Genomic DNA, 21386 nt, shown 5'->3' with positions numbered 1-21386 from the left:
ATTGATGTCACAGCTGGTGCTGCATTTTGAGATGCACAGACCAGTACACCATCAGCTCCTCCACTCCTTTCTCACTGTGTCGTTTGTGACATAGCCATTCCCGCTCTCATTGTGGACCTATAAAACGCACACAGACTGAGAGAAGAGCGAGACACGGTTTGGTATCCTTTGCTGTTTTTTGAGTCGATAACACCAATTTTAGCTGTCTTGTATTGTATTAACTTCTCAAAAGACAGCAGTTTTTAAGCAACCTTCTATGTGCTGGGTGTAGAGTTGTCCTTTTCGGGGGCAAAGTTGTGCATTTAACTACTATCTGTTTCGGTGAGACCTGTTTACCTCCCCAGAGAATTTCCCCAAATATTTGTCACTGTAGTCTACATTCACACCAAAGTCGATGCAAAATCTGCTGCCAACACAATATTTTTGGTTTAACAGCTGCAACATACCTCACCTGACGCCCCTAATATCAAACTTGGGGATTTAATCACTGCAATCTTAGAAAACTCTTAGTAGCTTCCATCAGTATGTCACCTGTACTATATGATTCAACAAGATATTGGACCTCTGTTATGGCTCCATCAAGCGGGCATACAAGTCAGTCGCGGCACCCCCGCTCGGATCCTCTGACCACAGTACTGTCCATCTACTGCCTACGTATAGGTCTGTGCTAAAGAGGGAAAAGCCCCTGAAAAGAGAAGTGAGAGTCTGGATTGATGACAGCTCCCTCACTCAGCAGGGATGTTTTGATTGCACTGACTCGTCTATGTTTAAAGAATCATCTGAGAATATTGATGAACTGACAGATAGGTATTGATGGTTTTAATACAGATAAACAGCTAGCAGATGGGTTGAACAATTTTTTTCTTCATTTTGATTGTCCTGATTTTACTGAAAATGTATCCGCTGCTGCTCGCCCTGAAATAGACTTTAGTGTTCAGAATGTAACAAATATTTTTAGACAGACAAAGACTAGCAAAAGCCCAGGCCCAGATAATGTGTGTGGAAACATACTGAAGACCTGTGCAGAGCAGCTTGGTCCGAGTTTTCATTTTATTTTTTTGAAATCATTTGCTCTGCAAAAAGTACCTAAAATGTGGAAGCATGCAACTATTGTCCCTGTTGCCAAAAAAACAAATCCCAGACATGATGAATGATTACCAGGTGCACAAACATCTGTTATAATTAAATCATTTGAGAAACAGATTCGAAAAAATCTTCTAGCACAGGTGGAGAACGTAATCGATCTATTTCAGTTTGCTTATAGAGCAGGGAGAGGGGTGGAAGATGCTACTCTTACACTGCTCCATCTTCTGTACCAGCATCTGGAAGGTCCCTAACCCTAATCCTCCTCCCTCTCTGCTCCCTCCCTCCATCCTGTAACTCCTCTCCAACCGAGGCTCATGCCTCGGCTAACCCTAACCCAACTTAATAAATTCAAATCTTTTATACAAAACACAGTTCTGCCAGCTAAAAACTAAAACATTCGCCAGCAAAAATATTTTTTGTCAGCATAGATTAGTCAGTATGGTAATAGAAACACATTGGTTGAGCTAGGTTCATTCTAAATAGAGAGAGCAAGTGGCAGCTGCAGCATTGGCCAAACTTGATAAATTCAAAATCTTTTATGCAAATCACTGTTCTGCTAGCTCAATCTAGTTCTAACTAAAACATCCACTACCAAAAATCATTTTTGTAAGCATAGATTAGTCAGTACAGTTCCTGAAACACATTGGTCAAGCTAGGTTCATTCTAAATAGAGAGAGCGAGCGGCGGCTGCAGCATTGGCCAAATTTGATAAATTCAAAATCTTTCATGCAAAACACAGATCTGTTAGCACAATCTAGTTGTAACTAAAACATTCAAAAATATTTTTTGTCAGCATAGATTAGTCAGTACACACACCTAGGTCAAGCTTGGTTCATTCTGTATTAGAGCGGCGTCTGGGCGAACTTGATAAATTCCAAACCTTTTACACAAAACACAGGTCTGCTAACTCAGTCTACTTGTCACTGAAATATTCACCAGCAAAAACACTTTTTTTTACACATAGAATACACAACAACAAAATTATTATTATTTTTCAATACGGGACGATCCCGTATTATACGGGACGGGTGGCAACGCTATTCTCAAATGTAACCTTATTAGACAAGTAGACAGGCAGGAGTAGTGGAGGCGAGTGGAGCAGGAGAGCAGAGTGAAGCAGGAGAGAGGGCAGAAAGTGAGGAGAGTGGAGTATGTTCTAAAGTTTGTTTTGCAGTCAAGTGTCACTTTATTTCATATTTTTTAATTACCTATTGATATTCACTCCGACCGCCGGCGTACTACACACGCACCACCCAGGTACAACAAAACCCTTTCCCCCGCTGCTATAAAAAATCCTAGAGGAAACACTGAACAAGTATATTCCAGTTCAAGTATTCAGTTTGGATTATGGCTGTTTCACCTCATCTCTTCTGTGAATATATTAGTTTTCTCTCTGCAGTTTGCAGGGCAGGCAGGACTAGACTGTGCACATGTGACTGACAGGTATGGGCGGGACGCCTCCTTGTGGAACAGCTGTTCTGATTGGTTGTTAATGCCCGGTCCTCCTAAGATTTTGGAGTGGCTGATTACAGGGCCTGGGACAGCCACAGAGACCAGATATTTTTTTTTTTCTCAGAGCATTTGATTTATTAATAGCTACCGGGATGTAAAGAGAATTTCAACAAATATAACCAAAATGCTTCTAAAATAAATTGCCTACCCTAGCTTTAATACAACCACTCCATACCAAATACCAAAGAAATGTGAGAATTAAGTCTTCTTGAAAAAGAATTCATAGTTTGTGCAAAGTAAATGCACTATTAAAATACGTCCAGAAGATAAACTTTATGATTGAAAACATGATTAGCTCACATAGTTAAGATAGTTACCTAAAAACTACAAAAATGCCTCATGTTTGGTACCATTTTAGACGGTCACAGTGGTCTTGCACATAATGTGTTACATAAATAATAGCAGTGATGTTTTGATAAAAAGATATCAGCATTATAATGGTAGCATAAGATACTTTCAACATTGGTTCCAATTACAGAAAGTTGAGAAGTGGCCCCAGGTAAGATGGCTGCAATATGGTCCCATTCCAGAATAGAAATTCTCTATGACAGGTCCCCTGTACTGTTTTATCTCAACCGGCACCAACCAACAATGGAACCACTTCTGTGGTGAGTAAAAGCAGAGAGATTGATAGTCTAGTCCGTTTAGTTATGTAAAATTTAATTATTCAGGATTATGAAATGTAATGTTACTTATTATGTTAGTACATTATGTTTGCTAGGTTCTTGGTTGCCCCATCACCCTCTTACCCCGACTCAACAAAGACAGTGAAACCACAGCCCCATTACAGCTAGGTAATGCTAAATTAATTTAACACATTTCAATATAATCGCGATGGCAAAAATTGCTACTGAAGGCAATGGCATCATCTGTATGTTATAAAGTGATTGTTAAAAATGTTCTTGTCCTGAATAATTGACATGGCTGGATAAAACGCATCAAAAACAAAAACCCACGTGGAGTGAGTTTTTTTTTTGTTTGTTTGTTTTTTGTGAGAATAGTTTGTGAAGCTGAAACGCCCATATGCCGGTCTTTAAGCCCTGGGTTAAACAAACAAAACCAAATAATTTTACTTTGCATTTTTGTTGTCAATACCCTGATGTTGATTTCGGTCTTGAGTAGACTATTTGATGTTGAGAGATCTTTAACACTGTCCTTTGGTGGTCCTATTGTTGGTGTGACAAGATATGTTGGTAGATCTTCATTGTTTGTGTGATTTTATATGGCATTATTCGGCTGGCTTTTTGTCGTCACTGGTACTCGTTGGTTACAGCAAACAAACGCAGTGTCTCTCCTCTCTTGAGTCAGTATAATTCAGTGATTCAATATCTCTGTGGTACGATTGCATCATCAATTTTCCTTGTGGGAATATTGTGTGGCCCCACCCAATTTTAATGCCAAAATTGCCAGTGCTTAGATACATTGATTCCATAGGATTGTTCCACCTACTATACCTACTGCAGTCATAGGCCTACGTGTGGCAATGACAAATGACTTCCACACACCTGGAAGCTCCCATATTTACCTCAATTCTATGTGCAATAGTCTCTGTAAAGACCACGTTTAGAGACTGAACCTACAATGAACTGGAATATGGCAGGCTATATATTACAAAACTGCAGAATTGCTTAAATCATTTTGTGAGGCACAATTATTAGGGGTTGGAACCCTATTGTATTGGCTGGAATTCTTCTTCTTACTTCTTTTTCTCTGCTGAAAGTGTCTGCAGCTCAAAAACCATAAGTTCTACAGCAACAATGTTTGGCAGTTGGGCTCCTTTTACACAAAATTGACCATAACATAACATAACATAACATAACATAACATAACATAACATAACATAACATAACATAACATAACATAACATAAAGCATTTTAAGTTATACCACTAGTGGGCACTATAAATGCAAAGTTTATATCTCATAATTGACAGCATAGATTAGGTTTAAATGCTCAAGGATCATGTCAAAGTCGAAATTTGGTTGTGACTGATTAAAGTGGGCGTTGCTTATTACATAATAACCAAATCTCAATAGATTCAAATTAAAATCAAAACTTCAAAAATTAATTAAAAAATCAGCTGTATGTCCTAGAGAGCTGAAAGTTTCAGTACGTCGGCTGAGGTGAGATAAAACTTTTGTACACTGGTACCTACCCCCGATTCTGTAGTCACCCCTCTCTGTTTATAGCAAAAACTGACTGTGATCCCACAATGTTGTCCTCCTAAACTGCACATTACAAAAAAACAACATGATTTTTGAAATCGTTACACCTTAATTAGTAAACAAACAAAAAGTTAGATGTAGCCTAACTAATTAGGCTACATTTAAAGGCAATGCCTCAGCAGAACAACAAAAAAAGGAGAAAAGGCCACAGGCAAATTTTCCACCATCGATGGGAATGACAAAGAAGCCAAGGTTTTGAATAAAGCTGTGCTGAAGTGAAGACATACCTAAAATCCTAAGTGCAAACATTAGCCTAAATAGTCAAAATCTGAAAAGAAATGGCTCAAACATACAGATCTCAATCCATGTAAGACCCACATAATGGTACACAGTCTGGACCTGGTCTGGTCTTATATTCTGTTGTCAAACGAGCCTAATTCAAGCAAACTCCTGCTGTGTGCTCTGTGCAATTTGATAGACTGCTGGGGTAGAATTCAAAGCCAACTTTACATCACATTTAGGGTGTTATGGAGCAAACGGTCCTATCAGCCCCATCACTGCACTCTGCCAGACTTGGTTTAAAACTTGATAACATCTAAGAGTTTGTATGTATAGAAACCTACCTATGGGCAGAAATATGTGTCACTAGAAACTGAAATTGAATTATTTATATTTGAATTTGAATTGCTCAACTTGAATAATTGCATTAAAAAACTGAATTTGAATCACATAATTTTAATTTGTATTGTTTAACTTGAATAATTGCATTGAAAAACTGAATCTGAATAGCATAATTTGAAATTGAATTAATTTGCTCTGAAACTGTATTCAGTTCTCACAATTCAAATTCAGTTCTCGTAATTCAAATTCAGTTCTTGCAATTCAATTTCAGTTTACTGAGACACACATCCTGGTCGTTGAGGATGAGCAATCGAGTGCAAATTCACAGAACTCCTTTTCGGCCAATCAGCACCTACTGTATGTTTTTGACCATTTCCTTCACTCCCATTGATCCATGGACTTGATACACGTTGAAGAACGTTTCTTTCGATCATGGATGAGGCTGGGACTGATGGTGTTCAGCTCGGAGTATCATGTCCAGAGAACTGAAGGGATCTGGAATTTTCGGGCCAAAAACGTGAAAAGGAGTTCTGTGAATCTGCACTCGATTGCTCTTCCTCAACGACCAGGATGTGTGTCTCAGTAAACTGAAATTGAATTGCAAGAACTGAATTTGAATTACGAGAACTGAATTTGAATTGTGAGAACTGAATACAGTTGAATTCAATTTCATAATATTACATTCAGTTTCATGTTTATTGGAATTCAGTTTCAAACTAATGAATGCAATTTCAAATTATGCTATTCAGATTCAGTTTTTCAATGCAATTATTCAAGTTAAACAATACAAATTCAAATTATGTGATTCAAATTCAGTTTTTTAATGCAGTTATTCAAGTTGAGCAATTCAAATTCAAATATAAATGATTCAATTTCAGTTTCTAGTGACACATATCTGCCCATACCTGCCTGTCTATCTGTCTGAATGCCTCATTTCTTCAAAGTTCACTACCCTACTTGCCTAGCATCATGTCTTGCTGAGATTTCTAACATAACTGCCTGTGAGCTGGAGGATAGGGACTCTTGTCTCTCTGCCCAACCAGCTTCTTGTCAATACAAATGACACTTTATGATGGCTGCTGCTTGCTTGTCTTCTACAAGGTCATCTGTTTCTTTCAGATAACATACTGCTGTAAACATACTGTTTTTCTCCTGAGATTACAGTTGCTAATGAGTGTAAAAGTTGCCAAAAGCAAACAGCTTGAATATTTTAGAGCACATCAATGAATTGACAATGTGAAGATTAGTCAATGATGGGGTGTCCTGGGGGCTCAATTGGCGTGTACCATGTACCTGTGACGTCCTGGATTTGACTCCGGCCTGACAACATTGTCACATCATCCCCCAATCTTTCCTGTCTCTCTCTACTGTGAACTATCTAATAAAAAATAATCTTAAAGAGTTCAGGTTAAGGTTAATGAGAACAGTTGTTGGAGAGATTGCAGTAGTCCGATGTACTGTTAATATCTACTGCCAAGACACTAGTCTAAGTCTATATACTGGGTAAACTACAGAATCTGTCTATCTGCAGAATTGGCTGGGGTTAGAATACATGTACATATGTGTGTCTCCTCAGCAAATGTTCCAGTGTTAATAAGTGCTGAATTTTCGTAATAATTATTTTGAATTGATGTGTTGATTGGAGAGTTGTTTGTCCACTCATAGAGCTGATATGGCTCTGGAGCAGCTGTTCAAAACTATTTATGGTGTTAAACTCTGATGGTGGAGACCTATAGAAACAATGGCAGTGTTGATTAAATCTAATCAGTTAAATTTACACTCACACCGATTTTTCTGTGGTTTTCTGCGGTACATACACACACACACACACACACACACACACACACACACACACACACACACACAAACACACACACAGAAAGAGTCTTCACAGTTTTTTTAAACTATGATTTTTATAAACAAACTATAGAATATCACTAGTGGTATATCTGTATAGGCCTATTGGTGTATATATGTGTAAAGCTGCTACTGAAGCTGGCTCTTGTTCTAAAATTTTGCACAATACGATATCAGATGACAAAACAAGGGAAAGCTCAGTCCCACCTCCCTAAATGACACTGCAACTCTGCCTCTCTGATTGACTATTGGTATGCAAAGCACGCCCAATGTAATTGAGGCAAATACGCTTATCAAGCATATCAGATTAGTTATGAGCATCCTACCTGCTGTGTTCCCATTTCTGTTAGATCAGATCTGTCAGCTTGCTGGCAGCAAGGCAAACTGGCTGCTGAACAGACCACTGGTCTCAATAACATTTTACTACTGTAGAGAAGCCTAACCCGGGATACACTTCGTCTTCACATGCCAACACGGTCAATACTACATGTAAATTTAACCCATCTTTCGTCTTTGCAACAGCAGCATGACATTCTCATTGCTTATCTATGGTCTTGTTCGTTGTTCTGGGCCTTAAAAACAGAACGAGGGTTTTCCAGTAGCTTAGCATCATCCCGTTAGTCTCACCGGACCGTTATATGGTCGTCTGGACTGGCTACAACCCAGCTGCTCTATCGATTTACTTCGTGATCAAACCTCACCTGTTTTATAAGATTCATATCCATCTTCAAAAGCACTTCTGCCCCACATTGTTTGTGATTTCATAAAACTCCAACAGGGATAAATGGCAGTCAGACCAGAGCAGGAAAAAAACGAGGCCAAAATGTGATCTTACAAAGATGGAGAGAAGTCCTCAAGGGTTCCGCATGATTTCATGGCATCTTACAATAAAAACACTGAAACGTATTTCCAAATTTCTCATAGCCTATCTAATAAAAAACGTCCTCTATCCCAAATCCGATCCATAAATTGAGTGTGAATGCACTGTGGTTGTGGAAGGATGTGATCTCAGCAGACTCCTCCTCCAGGCTTAGACCGCAGTACTGCTGCCAGACCATACACTGCATGATGCTGCGTTCAAGGCGTATCGAAGAAACGGAACTCGTTGGACCGTCCTCATCCAATTACTTTTTTTAATTTATGAACTTAAAATCAGCCACAGACGAACTGCAGCAGGTATTGCTCCCTTTTCGTAAGTAGAGTTGATTGTATTATACGGAAGCGTATTGCATTCACCTGGAAAAAAAAAATCAGAACCAGTTTTTCCGAGTTAATGAGATAATTATCTCATAATTCAGAGAAAATTTCTCGTAATTCTGAGAAAAGATCTCGTAATTCTGAAATAATTATTTCATAATATTATTAATTCATTTCATAATATTATTTCATAATTGTGTGATAATTATCTCAATAAAACAGAGCGGAGATGTTAATGCGTGCTTGTAGAGGTGCGTTTCATAGAAGGCCAACATGACAATTAAACAGCTAGCTGTTTCCATCCAGTTTAATTTCCGTTTTGGTTTGAGACATTGGGAGATACTAGCGTCTGTCGGTAATACAGGTGGCATGGTCATTAGTTTGTTGACTTTGTACAGGCACCGTGGGACTTACGGGATGCTCAGGCGGAAAGCCCACTCTGAACTGCCTGACATCTGATACTTTACACTCGCCAGAATAACCAGAAATAAGACTTCCGGTTTGAGCGTTTAGCCTTCAAAAAAGCGCGAACATGTAGAAATAGATTTAAAGCAATGTATTTGTATTTACGCGTGACACCAAATAAGTGAATACACAGATTCAAATATCAGTATATATGTCATAAAAATAATGAAAAAAATCATATGTGGCATTTTTATTTATAAAGGGTGCATATTACACTGACTAAATTGGACACAGGGCAGCTTTCATTGTTACTGCACAAGATATATGCCAAAACGCTCCTACACAACTGTATTTTAGGAGCACCCCGGTGGATCAACTACTAGAGTGCATAGCATTAAGTCAAAGTCCTTCCTGCAGCAGCACGGTTTTGAATCCGGCCCTTGCCCTTTGATGCATGTCATCCCCTCTCTCTGCAAGTTTCTCTCTGCACCAAGTTTTGTGTGAATTGGATGAATGGCCTAGGAGGAGTTGTGAAAAAAGTGTTTCTTAAAGAATTAAAAATGGCAGAAAATTCAATATGGTGGACATTGAAAGTGATACATGAATTGGACTCAGCACGTTCCAAAGAATCTATGGACAAGAATTGTCTCTGTACAACACAGGATTCAGAAGTTATTGGCCAAAACGTAAAGTTGCTTGTTATAGCACCACCATTTGGCCAATGTGCGTGGGCTGCCTTGCCTGAGTAGTGGGGGGGCCATAGGATCCCACCTGCCAGATATGGTTGCTGTAGGACTTGCAGTTTCTAAGCTGCAGACACTTTTAGCTGAGAAAAAGAAGAAAGAAAGAAAAAGAAGAATTCCAGCAAATACAATAGGGTTCCAGCACTACGTGCTTGGACCCACACAAATGGAAAAACCTCTTTCTACCACCTCAGGAACATCTCCAAACTCCATCCCACGCTTAACCTGTCAGATGCGGAGAAACTTGTCCATGCCTTTGTCTCCTAAAGGCTGGACTATTGCAACCCACTTCTGATTGGGTCTCCTAGCAGGAGCCTCCAGAAGCTCCAATACATCCAAAACAACGCTGCCAGGATCCTGACGAGAGTGCGAAAACATGACCATATCACACCCATCCTACACTCAATACACTGGCTCCCGGTCCCCTTCAGGATCGAATACAAAATATTTCTGCTAACGCATCATTGCATCTATGGAAATGCCCCTCCCTAACTCAAGGAACTGCTCACACCCCAAACCTTCACCTGTAACCTGCGATCCAGCAACAACCACCTTCTCCGTCCTCCCAGGACCGAGCTCCACACCATGGGGGATCGGGCCTTCTGATCCGCTGCACATCGTCTTTGGAATACTCTCCCTGACCACCTGAGGGCACTTATTTCTTTGTTTTCATGCGTTGTCTGTAAACTTTTGTTTTTAATAAGGCCTTTCCTTTGTGTTGCTTTTAATGATCTTTGCTGTTCTGTTTTTATGCACTTATTTACTGTGTAGCACTTTGAAATGTACTTGTAATGGAAAGTGCATTACACATAAAATGTATTCTTATTATTATTGCTGTGACGTCAGGTGTAGTCATGTCGGCAAACTCAGGTAAGATAGATCTTGCCCGAATTTCCAACTGGGAACTCCGACTTGAATGACCGTTCTGTTGCACTATTCCGTGTCGGAAGTCGTTTTTCTCAGAGTTACGAGTACAATGGAGCATTACGCCCGATGCATCAGTTCCAATCGGTGAATCGTCACACCCCTATTAACAATGGATCTGACATTCCCACCTCAGCTACAAAAGAGTCCATTCAGTTCATTAATGCATTGATTTATGATGTACAAGAATAGTTTGATTTTACTCAATTTTATTTACCAATCTACACAATGAGAGGTTGGGTATACAGTGATCAAAGGTTTCACTCTGACAACCATTTCCCCACTACACATATACCATCAGTTTGGGGTGTGTGACCCAGGAAGTGAGTCAACTGTGAATTTCAGTAGGTTTGATCAGCTCTGGTGAATCACTGGGCTAAGGCACATGATGTTAGTTTGGATCCAGCTCATGACCTATGTAGCTTGTCATTTTTTCTCTCTCTTTTTCTTAATACTATCTTAATAGTCTCTGTCTTTTGTCAATTTTCTAAGGAAGGAAAAGTGAGAATCCACCAGATTATTCTCTGTTGAGAGTGTGATGTTTTTGAGAGCAAAGGTCAAATATGTTTTAGTATCAAAAGTTAAAGCTACACTAAGCGATTTTTTTCTGACCACTAGAGGGTAACAGCAACTGCAACACATTTTGTAAACAGGCAGCAAAGCTACTGGGCATAAAGGCTAAGGCTAAAATAAACGTACCTATGGAGAAATATTGCCAGTTATCAGTCTCGCTTTGCCAGATTTTAGGTAGGTAGCACGTTCACTAGTTGAAAACGTTTACTCGCTCGCTTTATTGATTCGTCTTTTCTCGGGCCGACTTTGACAACATGCTTTAGGAAAGAGGTGAAAACAACAACACAGCTGGCCCACATGTGTGGCTATTTGTTTAGCTATTTTAGGCATTAAGTGCCGAAACGTCGATTAAATTCATACTTTTGCATCGGAGTTACGAGTGTGCGGCTTCTCCTTTCTTTTGATGTTTATGCCCTGCAAGCCAGCACCTCAACAACATAGGTGTGCGTTTTTTTCTTTTCTTCCTGGCTATTTGTTTATATCATTACATCTCATGGAAAAAATTAAGAAGTTTGTGGGCCTGGGCACTTCTTTAAAGTAAGTTTACTGATCATCAAATGATCAAAGTATATAGTGTCCTCTAAAACGGTTTGTGAAACCATTAAATTGTCCAAATTATTTCATTATTTGTTCAAAAAGTTATAGCCTAATCTTAAAAAGAAATTTGGCAACGACAGTGCAGCTCCACCAACCCTTGGTTAGGTTCTATGTAACCTTAAATTCTTGTTTAGCATTTTATTGTCAATGTGGACCTGGGGGTGTATGCGTGTATGTGTGTGTGTGTGTGTGTGCGTATTTACAATAACAGTCAGGTGGCTGATTGTGTTAGTTTACAACTACCTCAGCTGGTTCACGTTTTAAATATTTGGTGGGTCGTTTGTGAACAAATGGTTCTTTTTGAACAACTCTCTTTGGTGAACGTAGGGACAGGAACGTAGCTAGGAATTCTGGGCCCCCTGAAAGAATATTGTTCTGGGCCCCCCTTTTTTAAATTAAATAAATATATATTTTTTATATAAAGGGCATATTTAATCCAGTGAATTAATACTCATCTTGAATATAGAGGTCAAATCCATTTCCCCCGCTGCTCAATCTGTGTTCTCCTTCCTTTTACACATGCCATTCTCGTCTGGCTCTGCAAATGACTAACAGCATAATGCTGAAATACAACAAGTACTAAATCAAGACAAGAGAGATTATTCCATATATATGCAATTGGTAGGTTGCTAACTAACAACCCAAAAACTCACAAACAAACCTACACAGCCAACAATTGAAGTCCTCAATTTCATCTTCAGTAGCATTGGATTATAAATCGAATTAAAGCTGCAAGCAGCGATGATCGGGCCCTCGCACCTTTGCGCACGTCGGGGTGTGCCGCAGCGTCGTTACTGGACATTGACCGGTCGACGCGGCTTTGAATTTTCAGTATAAAACATGTCATTTCCTTTTGCCAGTAGGTGGCGCTATGACTATGATTCAAAATTGGCCTGTAGATGTCTTCAGGCCAGGACTCTCATCAAACATGTGAAGTTTGGGGCAGATGTGACCATGTACAGTGGAGTTACAAACCACTTCCTGTGTTGCCAGTAGGTGGAGCTATGACTACGATTAAAAATTGGCCTGAAGATGTCTTCAGGCCGGGACTCTTATCAAAGATGTGAAGTTTGGGGCAGATTTGAGCATGTACAGCGGAGTTACAAACCACTTCCTGTGTTGGCAGTAGATGGCGCTATGACTATAACTGAATATTGGCATGTAGATGTCTTCAGGCCGGGACTCTCATCAAACGTGTGAAGTTTGGGGCAGATTTGACCATGTACAGTCGAATTACATACCACTTCCTGTTTCGTGGCGAAACATGGAAATTCGAGGCCTCGCCACGCCCACGCCGTTGGACAAAAACTCAAGCTTTTACCAGCTTTTCATCGTCAAGGTCTGTTATATACGCTGAGCAAATTTGAGGTGGATCCGATTAACCTCCTAGGAGGAGTTTGTTAAAGTATGACCCGTGTACATGGCCAAAAATGCACAAAATTGGCACAGTAAATTAAAAATGGCTGACTTCCTTTTGAGTGTAGGTCATGGCACCTATTGACGTTTTTTGTAAGTCTGGACATGATACATGTGCCTACCAAATTTGGTACATGTAGGTGAAACGTAGTGCGATGAGTATTTTTTTGAAATTTTGTAGGGGGCGCTATTGAGCCATTGTGCCACACCCATGCGCAAGACCCGTAAAATATGTAATTTTTCAGCACTTCTGAGGTATGTGCAAAGTTTGGTGAGTTTTGGAGCAGCTTTAGCCCCTCAAAAATGCGATTCATTGGGGGGAAAAAGAAAAAGAATTAAAGCTGCAAGCAGCGATGATCGGGCCCTCGCACTTCGCGCACGTCGGGGTGTGCCGCAGCCGCGGCATCGTTACTGGACACTGACCTGTCGACGCGGCTCAGAATTTTCAGTATATAACGTGTCATTTCCTGTGTTGCCAGCAGGTGGCGCTATGACCATAACTGAATATTGGCATGTCGATGTCTTCAGCCCGGGACTCTCATCAAATATGTGAAGTTTGGTGCAGATTTGAGCATGTACAGTGGAGTTACAAACCACTTCCTGTGTTGCCAGTAGGTGGCACTATGACTATAACTGAATATTGGCCTGTGGATGTGTTCAGGCTGGGACACTCATCAAACATGTGAAGTTTGGGGCAGATGTGACCATGTACAGTGGAGTTACAAAGCACTTCCTGTATTGCCAGCAGGTGGCGCTATGACTATAAATTAATATTGCCATGTCGATGTCTTGAGGCCATGACACTTAGCAAACATGTGAAGTTTGGGGCAGATGTGACCACGTACAGCCGAGTTACAAAGCACTTCCTGTGTTGCCAGTAGGTGGCGCTATGACAGTGATTGAAAATCGGCATGTAGAAATGTTGAGGCCGGGACACTTATCAAACATGTGAAGTTTGGGGCAGATGTGAGCATGTACGGTGGAGTTACAGGCACTTCCTGTTTCATGGCGAAACATGGAAATTCGACGCCAGGCCACGCCCACACCGTTGGAGGAAAACTCAAGCTTTTAATAACTTTTGATCGTCAAGGTCTGTTATGTACGCTGAGCAAGTTTGAGATGGATCCGATGAACCGTCTAGGAGGAGTTCGTTAAAGTATGACCCCTGTAAATGGCCAAAAACGCACAAAAATGGCACAATCAATTCAAAATGGCTGACTTCCTGTTGGGTTTAGGTCATGGCACGTATTGATGTTTTTTGTAGGTCTGGACATGATACATGTGCCTACCAAATTTGGTACATGTAGGTGAAACGTAGAGCGATGAGTATTTTTTTGAAATTTTGTAGGGGGCGCTATTGAGCCATTTAGCCAAACCCATGCGCAAGACCCATAAAATATGTAATTTTTCACCACTTCTGACGTGTGTGCAAAGTTTCGCAACTTTCCGAGCACGTTTAGCCCCTCAAAAATGCGTTTTTTTTTTACAAAGAAAAATAATAATAATTCCTTGAAATACAATAGGTCCTCGCACCGGATGGTGCTCGGGCCCTAATAATTCCTTGTATTACAATAGGTCCTCGCACCGGTCGGTGCTCGGGCCCTAATAATAATAATTCCTTGCATTACAATAGGTCCTCGCACCGGTCGGTGCTCGGGCCCTAATAATTCCTTGCATTTCAATAGGTCCTCGCACCAGTCGGTGCTCGGGCCCTAATAATTCCTTGCATTTCAATAGGTCCTCGCACCGGTCGGTGCTCGGGCCCTAATAATAATTCCTTGCATTACAATAGGTCCTCGCACCGGTCGGTGCTCGGGCCCTAATTAAAGCTGCAAGCAGCGATGATCGGGCCGTCGCACTTTGCGCACGTCGGGGTGTGCCGCAGTCGCGGCGGCGTTACTGGGCACTGACCGGTCGACGCGGCTCTGAATTTTCAGTATAAAACATGTCATTTCCTTTTGCCAGTAGGTGGCACTATGACTATGATTTAAAATCGGCTGGTAGATGTCTTCAGGCCGGGACTCTCATCAAACGTGTGAAGTTTGGGGCAGATTTGAGCATGTACAGCTGAGTTACAAGCCACTTCCTGTGTTGCCAGTAGGTGGCGCTATGACTATTACAGAATATTGGCATGTAGATGTCTTGAGGCCGGGACTGTCATCAAACATGTGAAGTTTGGGGCAGATTTGACCATGTACAGTGGAGTTACAAACCACTTCCTGTTTTGCAAGTAGGTCGCACTATGACCATAATTGAATATTGGCCTGTAGATGTGCTCAGGCCGGGACACTTATCAAACATGTGAAGTTTGGGGCAGATGTGACCATGTACAGTGGAGTGACATACCACTTCCTTTGTTGCCAGTAGGTGGCACTATGAGCATGAGTAAATATTGGCCTGTAGATGTCTTCAGGCCGGGTCTGTCATCAAACATGTGAAGTTTGGGGCAGATTTGACCACGTACAGCCAAATTACAAACCACTTCCTGTTTTGCCAGTAGGTGGCGCTATAACCATGAGTGAATATTGGCCTGTAGATGTGCTCAGGCCGGGACACTTATCAAACATGTGAAGTTTGGGGCAGATTTGACCATGTACAGTGGAGTTACAAAGCACTTCCTGTGTTGCCAGTAGGTGGTGCTATGACTGTAATGGAATATTGGCTTGTAGATGTGCTCAGGCCGGGACACTTATCAAACATGTGAAGTTTGGGCCAGATTTGACCACGTACAGCCGACTTACAAACCACTTCCTGTGTTGGCAGTAGGTGACGCTATGACTATGATTCAAAATTGGCCTATAGATGTCTTCAGGCCGGGACTCTCATCAAACATGTGAAGTTTGGGGCAGATTTGACCATGTACAGTGGAGTTACAAACCACTTCCTGTTTTGCCAGTAGGTGGCGCTATGACTATAACTGAATATTGCTATGTCGATGTCTTGAGGCCATGACACTTAGCAAACATGTGAAGTTTGGGGCAGATTTGACCATGTACAGTCGAGTTACATAGCACTTCCTGTTTCGTGGCGAAACATGGAAATTCAACGCCTCGCCATGACCACGCCGTTGGACAAAAACTCAAGCTTATCATAACTTTTAATCGTCAAGGTCTGTTATGTACGCTGAGCAAGTTTGAGATGGATCCGATGAACCGTCTAGGAGGAGTTCGTTAAAGTATGACCCCTGTAAATGGCCAAAAACGCACAAAAATGGCACAATCAATTCAAAATGGCTGACTTCCTGTTGGGTTTAGGTCATGGCACGTATTGATGTTTTTTTTAAGTCTGGACATGATACATGTGCCTACAAAATTTGGTACATGTAGGTGAAACGTACGGCGAGGGGTATTTAGTTGAAATTTTGTAGGGGGCGCTATTGAGCCATTTTGCCACACCCATGCGCAAGACCCATAAAATATTAGATTTTTCAGCACTTGTGAGGCATGTGCAAAGTTTGGTGAGCTTTCGAGCAGCTTTAGCCCCTCAAAAATGCGATTCACTGGAGAGAATAATAATAATAATAATAATAATAATAATAATAATAATTCCTTGAAATACAATAGGGCTTCGCACCGGTCGGTGCTCGGGCCCTAATAATAATAATAATAATTCCTTGAAATACAATAGGGCTTCGCACCGGTCGGTGCTCGGGCCCTAATTAAAGCTGCAAGCAGCGATGATCGGGCCGTCGCACTTTGCGCACGTCGGGGTGTGCCGCAGTCACGGCGGCGTTACTGGGCACTGACCGGTCGACGCGGCTCTGAATTTTCAGTATAAAACATGTCATTTCCTTTTGCCAGTAGGTGGCGCTATGACTATGATTTAAAATGGGCCTGTAGATGTCTTCAGGCCAGGACTGTCATCAAACGTGTGAAGTTTGGGGCAGATTTGACCACGTACGGCGGAGTTACAGAGCACTTCCTGTGTTGCCAGTAGGTGGCGCTATGACTATGATTGAAAATTGGCCTGTAGATGTGCTCAGGCCGGGACACTTATCAAACGTGTGAAGTTTGGGGCAGATTTGACCACGTACGGCGGAGTTACAGAGCACTTCCTGTGTTGCCAGTAGGTGGCGCTATGACTATGATTGAAAATTGGCCTGTAGATGTCTTCAGGGGGGGACTCTGATCAAACGTGTGAAGTTTGGGGCAGATTTGACCACGTACAGCCGAGTTCCAAACCACTCCCTGTGTTGCCAGTAGGTGGCGCTATGACCATAAGTAAATATTGGCCTGTAGATGTGTTCAGGCCGCGACACTTATCAAACATGTGAAGTTTGGGGCACAGTTGACCATGTACAGTGGAGTTACAAACCACTTCCTGTTTTGTGGCGAAACACGGAAATTTGAGGCCTTGCCACGCCCACGCCGTTGGACGAAAACTCAAGCTTTTACCAACTTTTCATCGTCAAGGTCTTTTATATCCGCTGAGCAAGTTTGAGGTGGATCCGATTAACCTCCTAGGAGGAGTTCGTTAAAGTATGACCCCTGTAAATGGACAAAAATGCACAAAAATGCCACAATAAATGCAAAATGGCTGACTTCCTGTTGGGTTTAGCGAGGGGTACTTTTTACAAATTTTGTAGGGGGCGCTATTGAGCCATTTTGCCACACCCATGTGCAAGACCCATAAAATATATAATTTTTCACCACTTCTGAGGCATGTGCAAAGTTTCGTAACTATCTGAGCACCTTTAGCCCCTCAAAAATGCGATTCATTCGGCAGAAAAATAATAATAATTCCTTGCATTTCAATAGGGCTTCGCACCGGTCGGTGCTCGGGCCCTAATAATAATAATTCCTTGCATTACAATAGGGCTTCGCACCGGTCGGTGCTCGGGCCCTAATAATAATAATTCCTTGCATTTCAATAGGGCTTCGCACCGGTCGGTGCTCGGGCCCTAACTATCTCTATATTAATAACTACTGAAAAAGAAATACAGCAGGGGCCACATCAGGGTCTGCTGGAGATCCTACAGTGCATTAGAGATTTTTCACTTGTATCTTGCTTTTGCATCTCGGCTCAAAACTCAAATGCATGTTGTAAAGAGTAATTGATCTACAATTGGCTATTAATATTGACATTAACAGCAACTGTCAAAGTATCCCACATTGCCTTATCAAAGCCATAGCTGACAGATAGTTGGAAAAGGCCACAGTTTTGAGGGCAATCAAGCGCTCAAAACAATGAAGACAAGTCCCAAAATTGACTAAGTCAACCAAAACAGCAGATACTGTCACACTGACCAAAGAAAACACTAAGAGCAGCTGTCAATACTGCAGTGAGCCTTTGTGTTATATGGATCTTTGGTTGATAGTATAAAATATGTGTACTGTAGATAATATGCTTATTTGACTTTTGCTTGCAAAACAGCATGGACCTCTTGTTTTAGTTTTTGCATGATTACAAGATACACAAAACAAAATAGTCATAGAAACAAAGACTGTTTCCTATCAAATGCCAATTATCAAATTTGTTCCGTTATTATTCATAAATGTGTTATTCTCACTTTCATCCCTGAAATAGGGAACTACAGAACAAATCGCGTGTCCATTTTGACTCATTAAGGAATGCAACATCTTGCTCTTCAGCAGTGATGATTCCATATTATACGGGAGGGGTGACAGCCTTGCCGGTAGTTGACAAGTTAGTTAACTTAGCAAACGTTAGCCAGCCAACCTAACCAGCATGTCTTAGTTAGCCTCTGTCTGCTAATATTGCTTGATAAACTCACCTTTCTTAGAAAAGAATTAGGTCATGAACTGTGCCCTTGCACTGCTCCTGGCCTCCTCTTACTCCTTTTCGTTTCTTTTTTGACTTCCCGATTTATGTTTTTTGCCTGACATGATGCTGTCTGACCCGTGGCGCCGACCCTGACTTCACTTCTGCCCTCTATCAGTTTCTGAACGTACAGCAGAGGACTGAACCAGTTTTTTGGAGGAGGGGGGGGCATGGATTGGAAAATTTAAACTACTTTAATCACATATTGCATAATTTGTGGGTTTATTGTTTTTTATTCTGAAGTAGGCTATCAAATGCCTTTGCAGGATCTATAGAATACATTAATTCATGCATCCTTCTGTAATTGTTGTGGGCCATCTCCAGCTGTGGGCCCCTAGAATCGCCACCACGTTTCACCCCACTACGACGGTGCTGCGTAGGGAACCAATTGTTTTCAGTGATTTTTTTGTATGGAAGCCCTGAAAGGCAAAACATTTTTGCGATGAATTTCAGTGCGGTGAAGTTTATCTCATTCAGGCGAGCTACTACTTAATTCGGACGACTTAATAAGTCATTTGGACGAGTTACTAAGTTGTCCAGACGAGTTATTACATCTTTTGGACAAGTTATTAGCACATTTTTTTTCTTTTGTTTTGGGGAGTAAACAAACTTTTAATGAACATATTGGACATTTTTGTTATTCAGCTTACTACTACGTTTATTTGATGTCACTTTTTCCCTCGATGTCAACCTGCCTGTTTTGCACTGGTGTGATCCCGTGTTGCTCAAGTGTCTCCATTTAAAATCAAACCTCAGATTTCTTTCATAAGTTAGATAGGGGAGACCGGAGATGATTGTAACGTATTTTGTCTCAGTGAGAGTTTTAGTGTTAGATCTCTCAAATTTTGACACAAAGTGCCCACATGTGTCTGCTATATAGCTAAATAGCAATCACTTTAACTTCTATTATAATATCACAGACTTCATGAATTGATGTCAAATACAAGGAGTTCCATTGTTACATCCTACCCCAATACTGGGGTAAATTGTAACACTAGCTGGGGGAAGTTGTAACAAGAGGAAAGAAGCAAAAATTGAGCCCACACTATACAATTTGCATTAGAACAGCTCTAATGAAAAATGTATGATATTAAAGAACAACATGACTGTCAGCCACTGTGTGTGTGTGTGTGTGTGTGTGCGTGTGTGTCTTTGACTAAACTGATCCTTTTGAACTAAAGCATTTTAACATCTTTTAACTGCGCATGCATGTATGGGTTGTCTTTTGAACTTAAATCTTAAGTCAATTAAAACTTAATTGACTTGAAATGTGGTGTTCCATCACATGACTGTTTAATCTGAGTCACAGTAACACTTTTTTCAACAGTGTTACAACTGTCCCCACCCCTGTCAGCCATTATATTTCTAGCTGTTGTAGAGGTTTGAGGTGGTTTGAGATTAGCATGGATGGAATGCATCAGATTTTACTTACTTAGATTTTACTTTTACTTAGACTACTGTTTAATCTAATACAAGTTTTATCATTTTAACACTATCAAAAAATTACTTTCTTACCTCAAAATCTGTTTTTTGGCTGTAAAATGTGCAGCTTTGCTTACACAGCCATGAAACTGCACATGTAAGATCAGGAAGTGGGTGTGTACAGTAGTAATCATATGACTCTAGCTTATCCCTGATTGGTGGAACTGGTGCTGTTACAACTAACCCCATTGTTAGAGCCATTTCTTTTCTTTACCTTTTTTATTTGAATAGTGTAGAGGAATAGCATCACCTGGTGGCCAAGTCCCTGTTTTCACCAGACAAACAGCCCATTGTTACTTTTTTCAGTATACCAACATGTTCTGGTTGTTCTTAATAATTAAAATTAATTGTCATTGCTACAGCTAGTTGAAATCTTTAATACGACAGACCTAATATAGGGTCAAATTACAACGAAGACTAGTGGACTTTTTTCATCACATTAGTATATTATAGCTTTAGGATTAAATAACTGAACGAAGATCCAAATGAGAACCAAACAAATGGCTGTTTTTAGTGAACCAAGCCAAAAGGGCTGGCTCCTTGAGAAGACTTGGAATGCCCATCACTAACCTGCACTACCAGCTGTCAAATGGCAATGACTGATAATATGTGTATGATATTAATTATGGACAATGGTAAAGCAGTCAATGAGGCATAGTGGATGAGTCTGCACTATAGGGATCAAGTGCTTGTAAGGTGTACACTTGATGGTGACATTACTGTTTAAATGAGGCCAGTGTAGCATTTCAGTGTTAGAATCAGTGCTGTTGTGTGTTATCAGCACAGAGCAGACTGCTGCTGCTCTCTTCCTGTCTCTACACCAGGAAACCACACACACACACACACATACAAACACAGGAACATTATCCTGCACGTACATAAATACACGTACATGTGCTCTATAAAATAGAACAGGTTAGCTGTCCATTTTCTGGTAAATTGTTTGACTAGACAGACTGGTCATATGTGAATAAATGAATGAGATTAAATTAATAATTTTAACTATAGATAATAGTGTGCTACTGTG

The 21386-nt window shown here is 40.8% G+C and overlaps 1 protein-coding gene across 1 annotated transcript in view; it reads right to left on the bottom strand.

Annotated features, from left to right (window-relative positions):
* The window catches only part of cep85l (centrosomal protein 85L), a 61590-nt gene extending 53520 nt beyond the window's left edge, over positions 1-8070 (bottom strand). Inside the window, exon 1 of the mRNA XM_071906357.2 lies at positions 7943-8070. Within this exon, the coding sequence (XP_071762458.1) occupies positions 7943-8006 (64 nt within the window). The 5' untranslated portion in view covers positions 8007-8070. The remainder of the gene's footprint in view (positions 1-7942) is intronic.
* Between the last annotated feature and the right edge of the window lie 13316 nt (positions 8071-21386).

Source organism: Centroberyx gerrardi, chromosome 18, assembly GCF_048128805.1.
Source record: "Centroberyx gerrardi isolate f3 chromosome 18, fCenGer3.hap1.cur.20231027, whole genome shotgun sequence".
Classification (NCBI taxonomy): domain Eukaryota; kingdom Metazoa; phylum Chordata; class Actinopteri; order Beryciformes; family Berycidae; genus Centroberyx; species Centroberyx gerrardi.
The sequence above is the reverse complement of the archived record's forward strand: the minus strand, read 5'-3'. Positions and strand labels throughout refer to the sequence as shown.